This window comes from Nerophis lumbriciformis, linkage group LG02, assembly GCF_033978685.3.
Source record: "Nerophis lumbriciformis linkage group LG02, RoL_Nlum_v2.1, whole genome shotgun sequence".
NCBI classification, from domain to species: Eukaryota; Metazoa; Chordata; class Actinopteri; order Syngnathiformes; family Syngnathidae; genus Nerophis; species Nerophis lumbriciformis.
In genome coordinates, this window is record NC_084549.2 from 21,097,716 (window position 1) to 21,118,948 (window position 21,233).

The following is a 21,233-nucleotide window of genomic DNA, read 5'->3' on the forward strand; positions in this document are numbered from 1 at the left end:
ATAATACCAACTGTAAGTCATTTGTAACTATACAAAGGACTTAAACATCGGTTCTGGGTATTACACTGACCTTTAACGCATATATCAAGCAATAAAGTCATCATAGTTAGACGTATTTCTTACTCCATCCCGGTCATAATTCCAAGCAGGAACACTCTACACAAGAGTTGGCTTCAATTACTGAAGAAGGGTCAAACGAGGACGTGGCGTCACGTGTTAAGCAATCACGTGACTCAAACGGCAGTCATTCTAACCAGAAGTAGAGCTGGAGCAAAGTACATTTGTCACAAACTAAACAGGCAACAAACTACTTGCATCCGACAGGTAATTTTCCAATAAATCAAACATTTGTAGAGATTGTTATATTTAAATATACAGACATATGTTTTCCCATTTAGCACCGGAACATTATAATGAAAGGACATATTCTATGTTTATGAGGCTTAACTTTTACTTTATAATAAAGGTGGCTTTCTTTTCCAACCGTGACAGGTGTGCCATTTAGTGTTCGTGTAGGAAGATGCCAGCGGTCATAGTCGTGCACGGCGGAGCGTGGGCCATTCCCGATGACCTCGCCAAGGTGAAAATGGATGGAGTGAAGGCAGCAGCACGTCAAGGCTTTGCTGTGCTGCAAAAAGCAGGCAGCGCCCTGGATGCTGTCGAGTTGGCCGTGCGGGCCTTGGAAGATAACCATGTGTTCAATGCAGGTAAGCAAACTTTTTTTGTGTAACTGAATTTGTTTGCGTTTGAATTTTGTAAAAACATCAAATTGCCCGCAGCTAATGTTTTAAAGGCCCACGGCACATTCTAAAAATACTATTAAAATAAACAAAAACATAACAAAAGTGGAATAAAAAAAAGTTTACAGGTGAAATGTCATTTAGAAAAAGTTGCAATGTTGACTAATAAAACAAAGCTGTTTTTTTTTTTTAAACTGTCATAGCTCAAAACATAATATGGAATCAAAATCAATGTTGTGAATTATTGACCTATCCAAGGCTCCAATTACTTCACATCAAATATTACACTTTGAAAAATATTTTTGGTGGAAGATTTTGCATATTTTGTGTGTTTGCCATAAAAAAAACATAGTTTTCTTTGACAAAAAAGGGCAGAAAACAAACAAACAAAAAAACAGCATAAAAAAAAACTAAAACATTTTGAAATGAGGGATGGATCTGAAGTTGATGTAGACACTAGTGCAGTGGTTCTTAACCTGGGTTCGATCAAACCCTAGGGGTTCGGTGGGTCGGGCTCAGGGGTTCGGCGGAGGTCATGACACACCCGACACAACGTGTGAATAAAAACTTCTCCCTATCGGCGTATTACAAATACGGCAACAGCAGAAGTCAGACTGATTTGCAGGTGTGAAATTTGTTGTGAGTTTATGCACTGTGTTGGTTTTGTTCTTTGAACAAGGTGATGTTCATGCACGGTTCATTTTATGCACCAGTAAAAAAAACATGGTAACACTTTAGTGTGGGGAACATATTCACCATTAATTAGTTGCTTATTAACATGCAAATTAGTAACATATTGGCTCTTAACTAGTCATTATTAAGTACTTATTAATGCCTTATTTGTCATGGCCTTATCATAACCCTAACCCTCTAACCCTGGCCCTAACCCTCTAACCCTAACCCTAACCAAATAACTCTAAATTAAGTCTTTGTTACTTAGAAAATGTTCCCCATACTAAAGTGTTACCAAAAATATATAACTTTGTCTTGAATTTGAAAAAAACAACTTTTTTTTTTTCACTAAAGGGTTCGGTGAATGCGCATATGAAACTGTTGGGGTTCGGTACCTCCAACAAGGTTAAGAACCACTGCTATATAGAATTCAGCGTTAAATAAATAATGTATGTATGCTCTAGCACACCATTATCATAATTTCATGACCTAAGCAAAACACTTTTTACACTTTTATACTGAAATAAATACACTTACAACTTATTAAATAGAGGTATAGAAAAAAATACCAGCAGCGGTAAAGTTTAGATCCATGAAGGAAAGAAGAAAGTGAATGAATGTTTATAACTGAATACATTTTTTTTTTTTTAATGAATTAAGTAACATTTATGACAACCTTTTTCCATAACAATATAGAATGTGTGATATAACAGGACAATGCATACGTTTATCATTTGTTTTCAATACGCTTACAAAAAAGTGGGACCCCAAAAATATACCGTGGGACCCCATTTTTATGACTTGATGGAGTCCCTGGGACTCCATTTTGAAAATTCCTAGCGCCAACACTTCTGTCAAAAGAGGAGAAAAAATGCTTTATTTAAATGAATATATTATTTATAAAGCAAGTTCGAGTATCTTTGGCAAATTTTCACCTACCGTGCTGCCCGCCTTGTCACGCATATATTTGTCCTCTTTTTGGGATTTCAGAATATGGTGTAGCCTAGTTAAAAGGCTGTTTCAAACTTTATAAACATTCAGTGCAGACATACGTGTTACTACCAAACTTAAAACCCAACTTTTATGTCTTTTAGGAAAATGTCATATTTGCAAATCCTGAGTGATGTCATGTAGTTTTTTTTAAATCTGTCCTTTCTAATCCATTTTCTTCCGCTTGTTACTCCCGTGCAGCACGGTGAAACAGGGGTTAGTGCATGTGCCTCACAATACGAAGATCCTGCGTTCAATCCCGGGTTCGGGATCTTTCTGTGTGGAGTTTGCATGTTCTCCCCGTGACTGCGTGGGTTCCCTCCGGGTACTCCGGCTTCCTCCCACTTCCAAAAACATGCACCTGTGGATAGGTTGATTGGCAACACTAAATTGGCCCTAGTGTGTGAATGTGAGTGTGAATGTTGTCTGTCTATCTGTGTTAGCCCTACGATGACATGACGACTTGTCCAGGGTGTACCCCGCCTTCCGCCCGAATGCAGCTGAGATAGGCTCCAGCACACCCCGCGACCCCGAAAGGGACAAGCGGTAGAAAATGGATGTATGGATGTTACTCTCGGTGTCTCCTAGCCGCTCAGGCAAATCATATTGTCTAAAAATGCATTTTTCCATCGATAATGTGACATATATATACAGTATATGTGTATATATATATATATATATATATATATATATATATACATATACATACATACATACATACAGCCTGGCCCCCGGCCAAATTGTTTTAACCCAATGCGGCCCCCAAGTCAAAAAGTTTGGGACCCCTCGTTTAATGGAAGAGTTTGTTTATTTTTATGTCCATGTTGTTGTCTTTGTTTTGAAATATGTTGTTTGTTTTGTATGTGAAGTTTTGCATAATATTGTTAAGATAAAATTCGGGGAAAAAAAAGCATCTTCCGGTAAACTAAGACTGAAGCAATAGATGGTGTCTCAAAAGCAGCCAATGAGATGTCAAGTTTGCAGTCACATGACACGGTTATTCTACAGTACGTGTGTGGGCTTATAGGTTGGCCCAGTCAGGAGGAGTCTTATTTGATAACAACTTTACAAGACTGACTTTAATGATAGAGTGGGTGTAAAATATTGACTAAAATGCTGTGCTGTATGACTGGCTTTATTTTCAGTCTCACATTTAACTTTGAGACGTGCAAATTTGTCAACAGTACAAGCTAAAAGTGAGCATTTTTAGTCATAGTAAAATGAGTGGCAGCTCATATTGACACAAAAGTGGAGCGGCAAAGCGCGCAGAAAAGGAAAAGAGAGACCAAGTGTAGCGGTTGTGTACGCTCTATCGGCCGGGTTGAGGTTTTCCTACTGCTCAGAGCGGGGCGAAAACATTGTTCGCCGGCATGAGAGTCAAGCGTGCTGACTGCAGAGCTAAAAGCGCCAGCTTTTTTGCACGATAGCACAGGGTTGAAAGATCCTGGTCATGTAGCCTGCTCCCGATGGGGTCTGATTCGTTCCGCCACTGTGCAGAACCACACAATACAGCAGACCTGCAATCTGCTGTATGTGCTTGGATCATTTTTAAGAAGGCTTTAAACATGTGAAGGTTGTTGTGCTTTAGTGGAAAAAAAATCTTACAATGATCACACAATAACACAAAAACTTAAAATGATGACTGAAAATGTTATGACTGACCACCTCAAAAAATTAATTGAATTTTACAGTTTTTTACTTAATTAGACACCCACAATGTACTTGAAAATAAAGAATGCGGGCTTTACAATATCAACTCTGAACAATACGACACTGATTAGGAACATATGAAAGTTACTGAGACAACCTCGTTTTGATATATTTTACAATCGGCAAAACACAACAAAAATGCAAAAACATGGTGAAACATGAACGCAAAAAGCAAAAAAAGGATGCTGTAGAGGATGCCCTCTAATGCAGTGGTCCCCAACCACCGGGCCGCAGCTCGGTACCGGTCCGTGGATCGATTGGTACCGGGCCACACAAGAAATTAAAAGAAATTAAAATTAAACAAAAAAAATATATATATATATTTTTTTTTAAATTAAATAAACATATAACACACAAGATACACTTACAATTAGTGCACCAACCCAACAAACCTCCCTCCCCCATTACACTCATTCACTCTCATTCGCACAAAAGAGTTGTTTCTTTCTGTTATTAATATTTCTGGTTCCTACATTATATATCAATATAGATCAATACAGTCTGCAGGGATACTGTCCGTAAGCACGCATGATTGTATTTTTTTTATGACAATAAATAAATAAATAAAAAATAAATAAATAAATTTAAAAATTTAAAAAAAAAATTAAAAAAATACCACCCCACCCCCCACCCCCTGGTGACCGGTCCGCAGTTACAAAAAGGTTGGGGACCACTGCTCTAGTGGGTTCTGCAGACCACCACACACTGCCAGGAGAGCCCAGGATTCAGGGTATAACACTGTTTTATTGTCATAGAATCGTGCCAGTCTTTTGCTTTCCAGCAAGGTGTTTCCTCCCGGCTGCTGCTAATAAAGGCGACAGGTGATTAGATAACAAGGCCCACCTGGGCCACCTACGCACCTGTCGCTGTCTTCGAGGCCGGTCCTGGCACACCCCGTTCCACGGCAGACTCACAGGCCACGCCCCCCTCCACACATGCACATACTGTATAAGACATAATACAATAGTCTCACACTGGCTGCTCCGTAAACAAACCCCGCGCACTCTACTTTGTGCCGCATCTGCTTGCAACTTTTGTGACATAGTCCCTCTGATTACCGTAACAACCCGTATGTCACTCAAAAACACAGATTCCAACCATTGGAATCATTTCTCAAGACCTTTAAAAACGGTACCGCACATCACATTGCCGTTTTTTTGCCGGGTTTCAAAGACATTTTTTGGAAATGTAAAGTGGGCCAGATTGAAAATCTTAGTGGCTTATTATGCCCAGGTCTGCTGTATTGTGTAGCACTGCATAACTCTTTGCATCTGCTTCGCAAGACCTGTGTCACGTGACTGCAAACTTAACACCTCATTGGCTGCTTCTGAGACACCATTGATTGCTTCAGTCTTAAAGGGGACCTATTGTACAAAACCAACTTTTCTTACTTATTGGTACCTGTTTTTGTGTGTTTGGAATCTGCATAAGTCCTGAAAATTTGCAATAAAGCCATTGAAGCAATGTGGAAATATTTTTAAAACATTCTTGCCTTCCTTCGTACTTCCTTCAAACAAGCTTTTTTGAATTTGCAGAATTTGTGACGTTTTTTCCCAGTTTTGACGTCAGCCGATATCTCGATATATGGTAGAAATGTATCCCAAAATCTTTGCGGGAGTCCGCCATTGTAGTCTGTGGCTGTCGTCAATAAGCTTCTTTTTTTTCTCTATCCTCTTGTGGGACAGACTGTCTCGTACATGCACATGCATCCTCCACCGTTGTCATTTCTCATACAAACTAGCGTATAGTTAAAATGTGTATCTGTCAGCAGACTTGCTATGGAAGCGCTAAAAACTACAACATGGCTGGCATTGAGAAGACTCAGTCGAATTGGAGGCACGTAAATAAGACCGCCCACAAAACTGCATCTTGAAGAGACGGTCAGAAAGCGGCTTGAAAACGGTCTGCAAAACATAATCTTTGCAAAATCTTGGCTGAAGAACCACCATGAAATGTTATGTAGACCACAAGGAAGTCTTTTAAATGTAGAAATTTTTTTTTTTTTTTTTAAATTTACTGGAAGTGGGTCACATTTTTTTTCCACAAAATCTTTATAAGCTGAATTTCAAAACACTGTATTTTAACAAACTGGACTTTTAATTTTGCACATGTTTTTTACTCAATGAAATTGTCAGCATAAAAAAAATCAGTTCACAAAGTTCAAATGCAAAAAAATCTGTTGCATAATTTCAGTTTCCAAAAAATATTTGGTAATGAAGACACAAGTTAGCCTCCGTAGCAAATATTCGAGGTACTGTTGTCGTTAGGGGTGTGGGAAAAAATCGATTCGAATTCGAATCGCGATTCTCACGTTGTGCGATTCAGAATCGATTCTCATTTTAAAAAAATCGATATTTATTTATTTATTTATTTATTTATTTATTTATTTATTATTATTTTTAATTTTTTTATTAATCAATCCAACAAAACAATACACAGCAATACCATAACAATGCAATCCAATTCCAAAACCATACCCGACCCAACAACACTCAGAACTGCAATAAACAGAGCAATTGAGAGGAGACACAAACACGAAATAGAACAAACCAAAAGTAGTGAAACAAAAATGAATATTATCAACAACAGTATCAATATTAGTAACAATTTCAACATAGCAGTGATTGAAAATCCCTCATTGACATTATCATTAGACATTTATAAAAATAAAAAAATGAACAATAGTGTCCCAGTGGCTTACACTTGCATCGCATCATCATAAGCTTGACAGCACACTGTGTCCAATATTTTCACAAAGATAAAATAAGTCATATTTTTGGTTCATTTAATAGTTAAAACAAATTTACATTATTGCAATCAGTTGATAAAACATTGTCCTTTACAATTATAAAAGCTTTTTACAAAAATCTACTACTCTGCTAGCATGTCAGCAGACTGGGGTAGATCCTGCTGAAATCCTATGTATTGAATGAATAGAGAATCGTTTTGAATCGGGAAAATATCGTTTTTGAATCGAGAATCACGTTGAATCGAGAGAAAAAAATCGATTTTGAATCGAATCGTGACCCCCAAGAATCGATATTGAATCGAATCGTGGGACACCCAAAGATTCGCAGCCCTAGTTGTCGTGTACTTTTTTTTTTTTTTTCAACTGTAACGTGTGGCTTATAAGCATTTATTATAGTTGTGTGATGTCATTAAAGGTCACGGAGCAGCTTTAAACACAAACGGAGAAGTGGAGCTGGACGCCATCATCATGGATGGAAAGACGCTGGCTTGTGGTGCGGTGTCATCAGTGAAGAACATCGCCAACCCTGTTACTTTGGCACGCGCAGTGATGGAGAAGGTGCTGGTGTAGCGGTTGTGTACTCTCTCACTCTCTCATATGCATTGTGTTTTTCTTAATCACAGACGTTTCTCTTGTGGGTGGAATTAGACGTTTATTTTGATAATAACAGTTGGCTTCTCACAGTTTAAAACATCCTCCAATATCACCGTTACGACCACTGCAGACTGACATGTTTCAAATAGGAAAGCAATGACAAATAAAAAGTACCTGATAATAGAGGGCCTGGGATTTTTTGCTGAATCATCCCACAATGCATTGCAAGCGGCCATATTGGTAGGCTTTGTTCACAGAGAGTCATTGTTTACGATAGCGCTATTCAATGCACACATGATATTTCCGAACTGTTCAGTGGAAAATAACATTGCACTGACTGTCATACGATGTTAGTCATTACAGTAGAAGTCCCTTCGTCGTTACGAGGAGAAAACAGTCGCTATTGTAAGTAAGGATCCTTACCAGATCGACATGTCCGATTGATTGATTGATTGATTGAAACTTTTATTAGTAGATTGCACAGTACAGTACATATTCCGAACAATTGACCACTAAATGGTAACACCCGAATAAGTTTTTCAACTTGTTTAAGTCGGGGTCCTCTTAAATTGAATTGAGTGGAGCAGAGACTACAACATCTTCCCCAATGCTTCATACCCGAACTTTGTGATTTACTTCATTTTCCAACCCAGCCCATTTCACACCTTGAATGACTTCCAAAATGATAAGAGCCTTGAAAGCTATGACTGGTTTGTTTGTGGATGGGTTTGTGACTTTTGTTTTTCTGCATGAACTTAGTGGACCTCGTGTTGTCAAAGCTAGAGCTATGCACTCTAAGAAATTATCCGACTCAAGTTTGACACCCTGGATAATCACGAATAACTAATCTAATGTCATCTCATGTCTCTTCACTTTGGCTTTATTTGGCGGCCTCGGTCCGGATGAGAGAGATGTGCGTACAGTATCCATTAGCATTACAAATTCTATCAAAGTTCTTCGACCAAGCACATCAAGTTAATGCAAAGTGGGGCTGTCACTTATTTTAGATTCATTTGTACTTACATTTTCTTGATTACCTGGACTGAAATGATCCAAACAAACACCAAAGTTGTCCATAGCACGTCACAGCTGATCGGTTGATTGCAGCTATTCATGCTTGCCTTCACTGTTCACTCTTCCTTTTAGCCACTTCCCCCTGTTCAGAAATACGTTTAGGAATGCGATTAAAGCTAGGAATATCTCTCCGACCTCAATTGTGGCAGTTGACAATCGCACACATCGTTGACATTACGAGTATCACTGGATGAATGATCAACAACAATGAGCGTGTTTACAAACGAAGCCTACCAATATGGTTGCCCGCAATTCATTGTGGGAAATCCGAAGCCCTCTACTATTCACCAGGCGTCAATAAATATGCGAGGCTCGAAGTGGTGGTCAAGTGTGCGTCTGTTGTCAAGGTGTTCTGGATGCCCTTTTGCCTTTCTTGAAGAAAAATGCCCAATGCTTGCATTGTTTTAGGCTGTTGGAACCGCTCAAATCGCGAGAAGGGCGAAAGAGTGCAAGATTTTACGAAGCGACGACGAGAAACGTGGCTCTTGTGTAGCACTGCAGTCCAAAGAAGCAGAGTTGAAGAATGCAATAGTGTGCAGCGATCACTTTGTTAAAGTCTAATGCTCTTTCAGCATTAGACTGTTACATCCTCAGTGCAAGAAGGCGCACTACCGCAGGTCCTTTCTACTCACAGCCATAAGACTTTTTAACGCACTTATGTGATTACTGTGATGATTTTTTATCGTGTGTAATACGGATGTTAGTATTTTTTTGTTGTATTTTAACTTTTATCTATACATATTAGTGAGCAATATGTAGTATTTATTACAATTGTTTTCTTTTCATTACGCTTTACTTACTTAGACTTAGACTTAGTTCCTCCCATTCCTGTTGGAACATTGGGCGACGAGTCCCTTCCATTTGTTCCGGTCACTTGCGACCTGTCTTGCTCCATGCCAGCTGACTCCCATCTCTCTCAGGTCTTCCTTGGCTGTTTGTCTCCACGTCTTCTTTGGCCGTCCTCTCTTCCTCTTTCCCCCTTCTGGCACCCAGTCCATTGTCATACTTGCCGGTCTCTCTCTTGGCAGTCGGAGTACGTGTCCAGCCATTCTCCTTCTCATGTCAGAGACTATGTCAGACAATGGTGCTACCCCTGCCATTCTCATCACCTCTTCATTGGTGATGTGGTCTCTCCATGAGATCCTCAAGATGTATCTGAGGCACCGTTGGTTGAAGACATCCAGATTGTTAGTAATGCTTGATGTCTTCATCCACGTCTCACAGGCATAGGTCACTGTAGGGATGACCACTGACATATAGAGGCGCAGCTTTGTGGACGTACTGATAGATTTTGATGACCAGATGTTCCGGAGGTGTTGGAAGACTCCAGCAGCTTTTCCGATTCTGGTCTGTACATCCTTTTCTGCGTCTCCAGTGTTTGAGATGTTGCTTCCAAGATACGTGAAGTTCTCAACATACTCTATGCTTTGTTCGCCTACTGTGAGCAGTGGAACGTTTTGGTCTTGTGCGACGGTCATGGTCTTTGTCTTCTCTTGGCTTATACGTAGGCCGACTTTTTCCCCTTGCTCATGCAGATTGTTGGTCAATTTTTGGAGCGCAGCGTAGGAATGGCTAAGCAGAGCCAAGTCGTCCGCAGAGTCCAGATCTGCCAGTCTGCCCCCTCCCCACTTTATGCAGAGGTTTGCTCCGACGACAGACTTCCTCATGACAAAGTCTATGATAAAGATGAATAGTAAGGGAGACAAGATGCAACCCTGTCTTACCCCGGTCACAATGTCAAAGTCGTCGGTTGTGCTGTTGGTGGTTTTCACTCGAGAGGTGGAGTTGTGGTACAGGGCTCTGAAGATGTTGACGTACTTTGATGGTATACCGTATAGCTGGAGGATCTGCCATAGTGATTCCCGGTGGATGCTGTCCAAGGCTTTCTTGAAATCGATGTAATTGATGATGAGGGGTGTCTGGAGTTCTTGGCACTGTTCTATGATGTTGCGAAGAGTGAAGATCTTTTCCGCGCAGGACCTTCCCTTTCGGAAGCCGGCTTGCTCTTCCCTTAAGATGTTATCTACCTCGTCTTTTAGGCGTTGGAGCAGCACACTACAGAAAACCTTGAAAAACGCTTTACTACTGTTACTGTATGTATAAACCTGCACTGCAACGTCATTTTCCCATTGTGAGATAAATAAAAGTATATCTTATCCTATATACTTTTAACATTTGATATTTCCCATTGAAGTATTATCTTGATGTTAGTTCTACTTTGATAAAGATAGGGGAAACCACCCATACTATTACTGACAACAACAAGTCAACATGGCCATGCAGTTACAGTGAGCTGTCATCGCTTTTCTGTCGTCTTTCACAAATAGCCAAGCCTCCAGTGATGTCTAAGATTATCTTTGAGTGCTTAACATAATGGGAACATGAAAAACCGTGAATCAAGGCTATCGAGTGATACTCGCATTTTATTCACAAGGAAGCGTCCTCGCAAGATGCCAGGTTAAATCATGAAATGCAACCTTTTGTGCACCAAAAAACAACGCTCAATTTATCTGGGAAAGTCTTAATGCCAATTTCCCTGACCCAGCCACACGCAAACAAGTTCTTGGCTTGCGTGCTTTTCCAAGCTTTCATCTGTGATGCTGTGTAGAATGGCGTCTAGAACACCAGATGGTTCGACCTGTCTGGGAACGCGACCGATGGATAATCCTTGAGATCACTCGACAAATCTTTTTTTGAAAATGTATACAATAGGCATCAATTTTATTGCGTAGTTTTTTGTTTTTTTTAGTGGTTAAATTTAGGCCCTTTGCGTGCTGTTTGCTGCACAGTAGCCATGTTGGTTTGTTTGACCACCACTTCGCTCACGGTAAGTAAACATGTCCGAAAAAAGTCACGTGACTGAATACAACTTCTAATACAAACATCCATTGGCTTCTCACAGTATACAACATAGTCCAATATCACAGTGTAGAGGTTGCCCTCTAGTGGGTTCTCCTGACCACCACACACTGGCACGAGAGCCCGGTATTCAGGTTGTATCAAGTATTTTAATCTCATACACTAGTATGGTTTGCTTTTCAGCACTATCATTTGGACTTTTCAGTCCCGTGTGTCTCTGTTTTGCTCTCTAGTGTGTCTCTCTCACTCGCTCCAACTCCCAACACTGTCTCTGCCCGGCTGCTGCTAATAAGCATGGCAGGTGATTGGATGATCTTCCCCAGGTGGGTAATCCAATCACCTGCCAGCTGTGCTTCGAGGCCGGTCCTCCCACACGCCGTCCCGCGGCAGGCCCGCAGACCACACACCCCTCCACACACAGTTTAAAAGGATAAAACAATGATGAATAAAGGGTACCTCATGATACCAACATATTGGCTTCTCACAGTTTACAATACTCCGACATCTATCAAATTCTGAGAACAAACAAAACAGGACGAGACACAGTTAGCACAGTTTGACATTCTAGATGAAAACAAACGCTTCCCATCCAACCTGATGGAGCTCGAGAGATGCTGCAAATAGGAATGGGAGAAACTGCCCAAAGATAGGTGTGCCAAGCTTGTGGCATCGTATTCAAAACGACTTAAATCTGTAATTGCCGCCAAAGGTGCATCAACAAAGTGAATACTTATGTACATGTGATTTTTTTGTTTTTGTTTATTTTTAATACATTTGCAAAAAAAAATAAAAAAAATTCACATTTACATTATGGGGTATTGCGTGTAGAATTTTAAGGACAAAAATGAAATAAGGCTGTAACATAACAAAATGTTGAAAAAGTGAAGCGCTGTGAATACTTTCAGATGCACTGTATTAGTACAATTCCCACAGCTGATATGTTTTATTTTCTCTGTTATGACAACCCCCAGACTGACCACGTCATGTTGACCGACAGCGGCGCAAACCTGTTTGCAGAGAGCATCGGCATGGCCACGGTTCCCACCGATACGTTGGTGTCCAATTACGAGAGAAAAGAATGGGAGAAGCACAAGAAATATGTGACAGGTGTAATGGAAAGCTTCAACTCTCGCTGGTAGGCTTAAACTTGAAGACCTACTCCTGCTTCCACTTCAATGGCCTCATTAATCACAACGCTGCAATCTTTAAGTTTGAAAAGAAGTCCGCTGTAAGACAGAAGAGCACACAATTCCGCGCTGATTTATTTATCTTTTCATCCTGCTTCTACTGCAGTTTTCTGGTCCAGAAGGTGAGCAAATTGTTTTCACACGTTTTATTATTTTTTTTATTTGTTTACAGCAAACCCTTGTTTATTGCTGTTAAATGGCTCCCAGCCTGACCATGGTAAATTAATTCCCGCGAAGAAGGAATCCTACATTATAAATCTAACATTTTCACAGCTAGAGCATATATTATATTAGGAGAGTCTTGTAATAATAACAACCACAGAGTCACGTTTACACTCTTTTAATCCAATACAGTACAGCTGCACTTCAAATCTAGCAACTTCACCACATTGCAGATGATTTTAAAGTTTTTTAAATCAAATGCCACAATTTGTTGATCTTAAATAACCATTTTCAAGCACATCGATGTCCAAATGAACTAAAAATATCAATAATATTGTGGTATTGGCCCATACTTGCCAACCCTCCCGGACTCTCGAAATTCAGCGCCTCTCCCGAAAACCTCCCGGCACAAAATTTCTCCCGAAAATCTCCCGAAATTCAGGCGGAGCTGGAGGCCACGCCCCCTCCAGCTCCATGCGGACCTGAGTCCGCTTTCCCACATTATAAACAGCGTGCCTGCCCAATCACGTTATGAATGTAGAATGGTCGAGGGCGAGTTCTTGGTTTCTTATGTGGGTTTATTGTTAGGCAGTTTCATTAACGTCCTCCCAGCGCGGCAACAACACACAATAACAGCAGTCACGTTTTCGTCTACCGTAAAGCAGTTCGTCTGCCGTAAACAGCAATGTTGTGACACTCTTAAACAGGACAACACTGCCATCTAGTGCATTTGATGAAAGCACTTTTGTGCGTGCCACACAGCAATGCATCATCAGAGAGGGTGTTCAGCATGATTAGAAAAATAGTGACAGAATAGAACAAGGATGGACAATTCAACCCTTAACTCAACAATGAGTAGATGAGTGTTATGTGTGTGTAAATAAATGAACACTGAAATTCAAGTATTTCTTTTATTTGTATATATATATATATATATATATATATATATATATATATATTATATGTATATATATATATATATATATATATATATATATATATATATATATATATATATATATATATATATATATATTTAAAGTGCACTACACATAATAAACGCAACATTATTAATATTGCTACTACGGATAATTTCAACAAAAACTCCTCAAAACAGCCCACTACCTATAATATGGGCTTCTTAAACATAAGATCATTATCTTCCAAAACGTTATTAGTTAATGAGGTCATTAGAGACAATAATCTTGACGTCATTGGTCTCGCCGAGACCTGGCTCAAACCAGACGATTTCTTTGCGCTGGGTGAGGCGTCTCCTCCTGGCTATGCGGGAACGCATATTGCCCGTCCCATTAAAAGGGGTGGGGGAGTCGCACTCATATACAACAAAAACTTTAACCTTACCCCGAACCTAAATAATAAATATAACTCGTTTGAGGTGCTTACTATGAGGTTTGTCACACCGCTGCCTCTCCACCTGGCTGTTATCTACCGCCCCCCAGGACCCAATTCGGACTTCATCAGTGAATTTTCAGAGTTCGTTGCTGATTTAGTGACGCACGCCGACAATATAATCATAATGGGGGACTTTAATATCCATATGAATACCCCATCGGACCCTCAGTGCATGGCGCTCCAGACTATAATTGATAGCTGTGGTCTTACACAAATAATAAATGAACCTACGCATCGCAACGGTAATACGATAGATCTAGTGCTTGTCAGGGGCGTCACCACCTCCAAAGTTACGATACTCCCGTATACTAAAGTAATGTCCGATCATTACCTTAAAAAATTTGAAGTTCTGACTCATTGTCAACAAACTAATAATAATAATTACTATAGCAGCCGCAACATTAATGCTGCCACAACGATGACTCTTGCTGGCCTACTACCTTCGGTAATGGCACCATTCCCAAATTATGTCGGCTGTATTGATAACCTCACTAACAACTTTAACGACGCCCTGCGCGACACCATTGATAGTATAGCACCGCTAAAACAAAAAAGAGCCCCTAAAAGGCGCACCCCATGGTTTACAGAAGAAACTAGAGTCCATAAATTATCGTGTAGAAAGCTGGAACGCAAATGGCGCGCGACCAAGCTTGAGGTTTTCCATCAAGCATGGAGTGATAGTTTAATAACTTATAAACACATGCTTACCTTAGCTAAAGCTAAATATTACTCAAATCTCATCCACCTCAACAAAAATGATCCTAAATTTTTGTTTAGTACAGTAGCATCGCTAACCCAACAAGGGTCTCCTCCCAGTAGCTCCACCCACTCAGCAGATGATTTTATGAATTTCTTTAATAAGAAAATTTAACTCATTAGAAAGGAGATTAAAGTTAAAAAGTTAAAAGTTAAAGTACCAATGATTGTCACACACACACTAGGTGTGGAGAAATTATTCTCTGCATTTGACCCATCACCCTTGATCACCCCCCTGGGAGGTGAGGGGAGCAGTGGGCAGCAGCGGTGGCCGCGCCCGGGAATCAATTTTGGCGATTTAACCCCCAATTCCAACCCTTGATGCTGAGTGCCAAGCAGGGAGGTAATGGGTCCCATTTTTATAGTCTTTGGTATGACTCGGCCAGGGTTTGAACTCCCAACCTACCGATCTCAGGGCGGACACTCTAACTACTAGGCCACTGAGACAATGCATCCCAGCTACAACTGGGTTCTATTTACACAGATACAACTGTATCTACAACGGATACCGCCCTCCAAAATAGTTTCTCTCTCTTTGATGAAATAACATTAGAGGAATTGTTAAGATGTGTTAAGGGGACAAAACAAACAACATGTTTACTTGACCCATTTCCTGGGAAACTTATCAAGGAGCTTTTTGTATTATTAGGTCCATCAGTGCTAAATATTATAAACTTATCACTTTCCTCTGGCACTGTTCCACTAGCATTCAAAAAAGCGGTTATTCATCCTCTGCTCAAAAGACCTAACCTCGATCCTGACCTCATGGTAAACTACCGGCCGGTGTCCCACCTTCCGTTTATCTCGAAAATCCTCGAAAAAATCGTCGCACAGCAGCTAAATGAACACTTAGTGTCTAACAATCTCTGTGAACCTTTTCAATCCGGTTTCAGGGCAAATCACTCTATGGAGACAGCCCTCGCAAAAATGACTAATGATCTACTGCTAACGATGGATTCTGATGCGTCATCTATGTTGCTGCTTCTTGATCTTAGCGCTGCTTTCGATACCGTCGATCATAATATTTTATTAGAGCGTATCAAAACACGTATTGGTATGTCAGACTTAGCTTTGTCGTGGTTTAACTCTTATCTTACTGACAGGATGCAGTGCGTCTCCCATAACAATGTGACCTCGGACTATGTTAAGGTAACGTGCGGAGTCCCCCAGGGTTCGGTTCTTGGCCCTGCACTCTTTAGTAATTACATGCTGCCGCTAGGCGACATCATACGCAAATACGGTGTTAGCTTTCATTGTTATGCTGATGACACCCAACTCTACATGCCCCTAAAGCTGACCAACACGCCGGATTGTAGTCAGCTGGAGGCGTGTCTTAATGAAATTAAACAATGGATGTCCGCTAACTTCTTGCAACTCAACACTAAGAAAACGGAAATGCTGATTATCGGTCCTGCTAAACACCGACATTTATTTGATAATACCACCTTAACATTTGACAATCAAACAATTACACAAAGCGACTCAGTAAAGAATCTGGGTATTATCTTCGACCCAACTCTCTCGTTTGAGTCACACATTAAGAGTGTTACTAAAACGGCCTTCTTTCATCTCCGTAATATCGCTAAAATTCGTTCTATTTTATCCACTAGCAACGCTGAGATCATTATTCATGCGTTCGTTACGTCTCGTCTCGATTACTGTAACGTTTTATTTTCGGGTCTCCCTATGTCTAGCATTAAAAGATTACAGTTGGTACAAAATGCGGCTGCTAGACTTTTGACAAGAACAAGAAAGTTTGATCATATTAGGCCTATACTGGCTCACCTGCACTGGCTTCCTGTGCACTTAAGATGTGACTTTAAGGTTTTACTACTTACGTATAAAATACTACACGGTCTAGCTCCATCCTATCTTGCCGATTGTATTGTACCATATGTCCCGGCAAGAAATCTGCGTTCAAAGAACTCCGGCTTATTAGTGATTCCCAGAGCCCAAAAAAAGTCTGCGGGCTGTAGAGCGTTTTCTATTCGGGCTCCAGTACTATGGAATGCCCTCCCGGTAACAGTTAGAGATGCTACCTCAGTAGAAGCATTTAAGTCCCATCTCAAAACTCATTTGTATAATCTAGCCTTTGAATAGCCCCCTCTTTTTTTAGACCAGTTGATCTGCCGTTTCTTTTCTTTTCTCCTCTGCTCCCCCCTACGCCTTGTGGAAGGGGAGACACACAGGTCCGGTGGCCGTGGATGGGGTGCTGGCTGTCCGGGGTCGGGACCCGGGGTGGACCGCTCGCCTGTATATAATAATAAAAGAAACATATATAGCTAGAATTCACTGAAAGTCAAGTATTTGTTATATATATATATATATATATATATGAAATACTTGACTTGGTGAATTCTAGCTGTAAATATACTCCCCCCCTCTTAACTACGCCCCCACCCCCACCTCCCACCTCCCGAAATCGGAGGTCTCAAGGCTGGCAAGTATGTATTGGCCTCTAGATGAGACTTCATTTAGCATTTATTTCATTTATCGCGGTCATGTCCGGAACCAATTAACAGTGATGAATGAGGGAGGACTGTAACGCTGCCTGAGGCTAAGCCAATCAGTGGCCACCATACTAAAAAGCCTACTGTAAATTGGTTTTACCTCATCTAGTCATCTACATATTTATAATTTCTAAGTTTGAAAATGCTTAATTTAGACCAAAAATACATCAAATATATCTAATTAAAAGAAAATAAATATGCAATATAGTGAAGCTGCAATTTTTGGAGCGCTATTTAAACTGTATTTAATATTTGTTCTACTTTTTTTTCTTTATTACTTGAATTTAATTTGTTTTGTACTAAAACAAATTTGTTAGAAATAAATTGTTTAATAAATGCTGAATAAAACAATTAATACAATGAAAATATAAAGTTGCACATGTTCCTGGTACAACCCTGACCAGGATACAATCCATGTCTGTTAATTTGCCAGTCCAGCTTTAACTCACCGCAGGTGGCAATTAAAATGTATTGAGACATTTCCTATGACATTCTTCTTATATAACAGAGCAGGAAGAAGCTGGTTGTCAACACTGTTAAAGAACTGTGTGTTACCTATAATGTTGTCATTCTAGGGCCCATGATACTGTCGGTGCTGTTGCTGTGGACTGCTCTGGAAATGTGGCCTGTGCCACATCCACTGGAGGCATCCGAAATAAAATGGTCGGCAGAGTTGGCGATTCCCCCGTCATCGGTCTGGTTTAATTTTCTTGGTCTCTCTCAACTACCGGTACTTCTTTTCTGTCTTTATTGTTGACTTTTTGCCTACATGAAGTGTGTTTTCTGTTGCAAAAAAAAAAAGGCTGTGGCGGATATGCAGACAACTTGAGTGGTGCAGTATCTTGTACCGGCCATGGAGAGTCCATCCTGAGAGTCACACTGGCCAAACACATCCTTTCTCACATTGAACAAGGTTACTGTACATTTCATGATTAGCAATGACTTTACTGCACTTTAAGTCTGTTTTTTTTTTGTTTTTTTTAATTTGGTCTTGCCCCCACAAAGGTAAATCCGTGGCCCAGGCGTGTGACATGTCACTGCAGTACATGGGAGAGCGGGTGCGTGGCGCTGGCGGGGTCATCGTTGTTTCTCCAACGGGTCAGTGGGCATCAGCGTTTACCACAGAGCGAATGGCTTGGGCCGCTGTGGATAATAATGTTCTGTACTATGGATTAGAACCCATTGAAAAACTGAAAGAATAACACTTTTTTACTTTGCTTACATGTCATGCAATAGAGATCTATGTTTTCTATATGTATTTCTCCAATTGTAGACACATTTTAAACATTTGTTTTAACTATCTTGTGAAATCACAACTTTGTTTTTACTAAGTTAGACTGATTTGAGAGCATATGTTGTAGTTGAGCAATAAGTTAACGTATTAATTATGCTATTTGCAGCAAAAAGCATTACATTAGATTACAACTGAAATGATCAGTAACAATTAATGGATTAAATGGTGCGGTATAGCTCGGTTGGTAGAGTGGCCGTGGCAGCAACTTGAGGGTTGTAGGTTCGATCCCCGCTTCCGCCATCCTAGTCACTGCCGTTGTGTCCTTGGGCAAGACACTTTACCCACCTGCTCCCAGTGCCACCCACACTGGTTTAAATGTAACTTAGATATTGGTTTTCACAATGTAAAGTGCTTTGAGTCACTTGAGAAAAAGCGCTATAATAAATGTAATTCAATTAAAAAAATTAAAAGTAAAAAAAATCAGTGGTTCTCAAACTTTTTTCAACAAGTACCACCTCAGAAAACACTTGGCTCTTCAAGTATGTATGTATAATATATATATATAATATATATATATATATATATATATATATATATATATAATGACCAACATTAAAATACAGTAGCACAGTAGGCCTTAATATTCATTAAAAAAAAGGTAGAGTTTTTTTTTTTAAAGTACTAACCCCGTTTCCATATGAGTTGGGAAATTGTGTTAGATGTAAATATAAACGGAATACAATGATTTGCAAATCATTTTCAACCCATATTCAGTTGAATATGCTACAAAGACAACATATTTGATGTTCGAACTGATAAACTTTTTTTTTTGTTGCAAATAATCATTAACTTTAGAATTTGATGCCAGCAACACGTGACAAAGAAGTTGGGAAAGGTGGCAATAAATACTGATAAAGTTGAGGAATGCTCATCAAACACTTATTTGGAACATCCCACAGGTGAACAGGCAAATTGGGAACAGGTGGGTGCCATGATTGGGTATAAAAGTAGATTCCATGAAATGCTCAGTCATTCACAAACAAGGATGGGGCGAGGGTCACCACTTTGTCAACAAATGCGTGAGCAAATTGTTGAACAGTTTAAGAAAAACCTTTCTCAACCAGCTATTGCAAGGAATTTAGGGATTTCACCATCTACGGTCCGTAATATCATCAAAGGGTTCAGAGAATCTGGAGAAATCACTGCACGTAAGCAGCTAAGCCCGTGACCATCGATCCCTCAGGCTGTACTGCATCAACAAGCGACATCAGTGTGTAAAGGATATCACCACATGGGCTCAGGAACACTTCAATAACCCACTGTCAGTAACTACAGTTGGTCTGTAAGTGCAAGTTAAAACTCTCCTATGCAAGGCGAAAACCGTTTATCAACAACACCCAGAAATGCCGTCGGCTTCGCTGGGCCTGAGCTCATCTAAGATGGACTGATACAAAGTGGAAAAGTGTTCTGTGGTCTGACGAGTCCACATTTCAAATTGTTTTTGGAAACTGTGGACGTCGTGTCCTCCGGACCAACGAGGAAAAGAACCATCCGGATTGTTATAGGCGCAAAGTTGAAAAGCCAGCATCTGTGATGGTATGGGGGTGTATTAGTGCCCAAGACATGGGTAACTTACACATCTGTGAAGGCGCCATTAATGCTGAAAGGTACATACAGGTTTTGGAGCAACATATGTTGCCATCCAAGCAACGTTACCATGGACGCCCCTGCTTATTTCAGCAAGACAATGCCAAGCCACGTGTTACATCAACGTGGCTTCATAGTAAAAGGGTGCGGGTACTAGACTGGCCTGCCTGTAGTCCAGACCTGTCTCCCATTGAAAATGTGTGGCACATTATGAAGCCTAAAATACCACAACAGAGACCCCCGGACTGTTGAACAACTTAAGCTGTACATCAAGCGAGAATGGGGAAGAATTCCACCTGAGAAGCTTAAAAAATGTGTCTCCTCAGTTCCCAAACGTTTACTGAGTGTTGTTAAAAGGAAAGGCCATGTAACAGAGTGGTGAACATGCCCTTTCCCAACTACTTTGGCACGTGTTGCAGCCATGAAATTCTAAGTTAATTATTATTTGCAAAAAATAAAATAAAGTTTATGAGTTTGAACATCAAATATTTTGTCTTTGTAGTGCATTCAATTGAATATGGGTTGAAAAGGATTTGCAAATCATTGTATTCCGTTTATATTTACATCTAACACAATTTCCCAACTCATATGGAAACAGGGTTTGTATGTTTGATATGTATTAAACACAGTTTGAACTGTAACGCTGTGTTGTAATATTTATTTAAGTACGTGTACCATAGTTTAAGAATCATTGGATTAAATCGATTAATTCTTCAAGAAAAAAAGCATTGATTTCTATTTTGTTGCTTTGATTAATCGTTTGAGTGCAACTAATACAGGTTAATCAAATATAGAACGCTTTAAATACGCCAACATTGTTCCCGCACAGCCGCTTCAATAGAGCGTACATGAGAGCGGTGGTGTATGGGTGCTGGATCTGTGTGGGAACACACAGCTTATGTATATATATATTTTTTTTAAATTAATGCACACATG

General features: G+C 40.1%; 1 protein-coding gene across 1 annotated transcript; it reads left to right on the forward strand.

The window, feature by feature from the left end:
• Window positions 1-249: 249 nt before the first annotated feature.
• Window positions 250-19,197, forward strand: LOC133605409 (isoaspartyl peptidase/L-asparaginase). The gene is made up of 7 exons (XM_061958734.1): window positions 250-324; window positions 493-707; window positions 7,277-7,419; window positions 12,360-12,523; window positions 17,992-18,110; window positions 18,219-18,329; window positions 18,422-19,197. Exons 2-7 carry the CDS (start codon window positions 521-523, stop codon window positions 18,616-18,618), a joined length of 921 nt encoding a protein of 306 aa, XP_061814718.1. The 5' UTR covers window positions 250-324; window positions 493-520; the 3' UTR covers window positions 18,619-19,197.
• The last annotated feature ends 2,036 nt before the right edge of the window (window positions 19,198-21,233 follow it).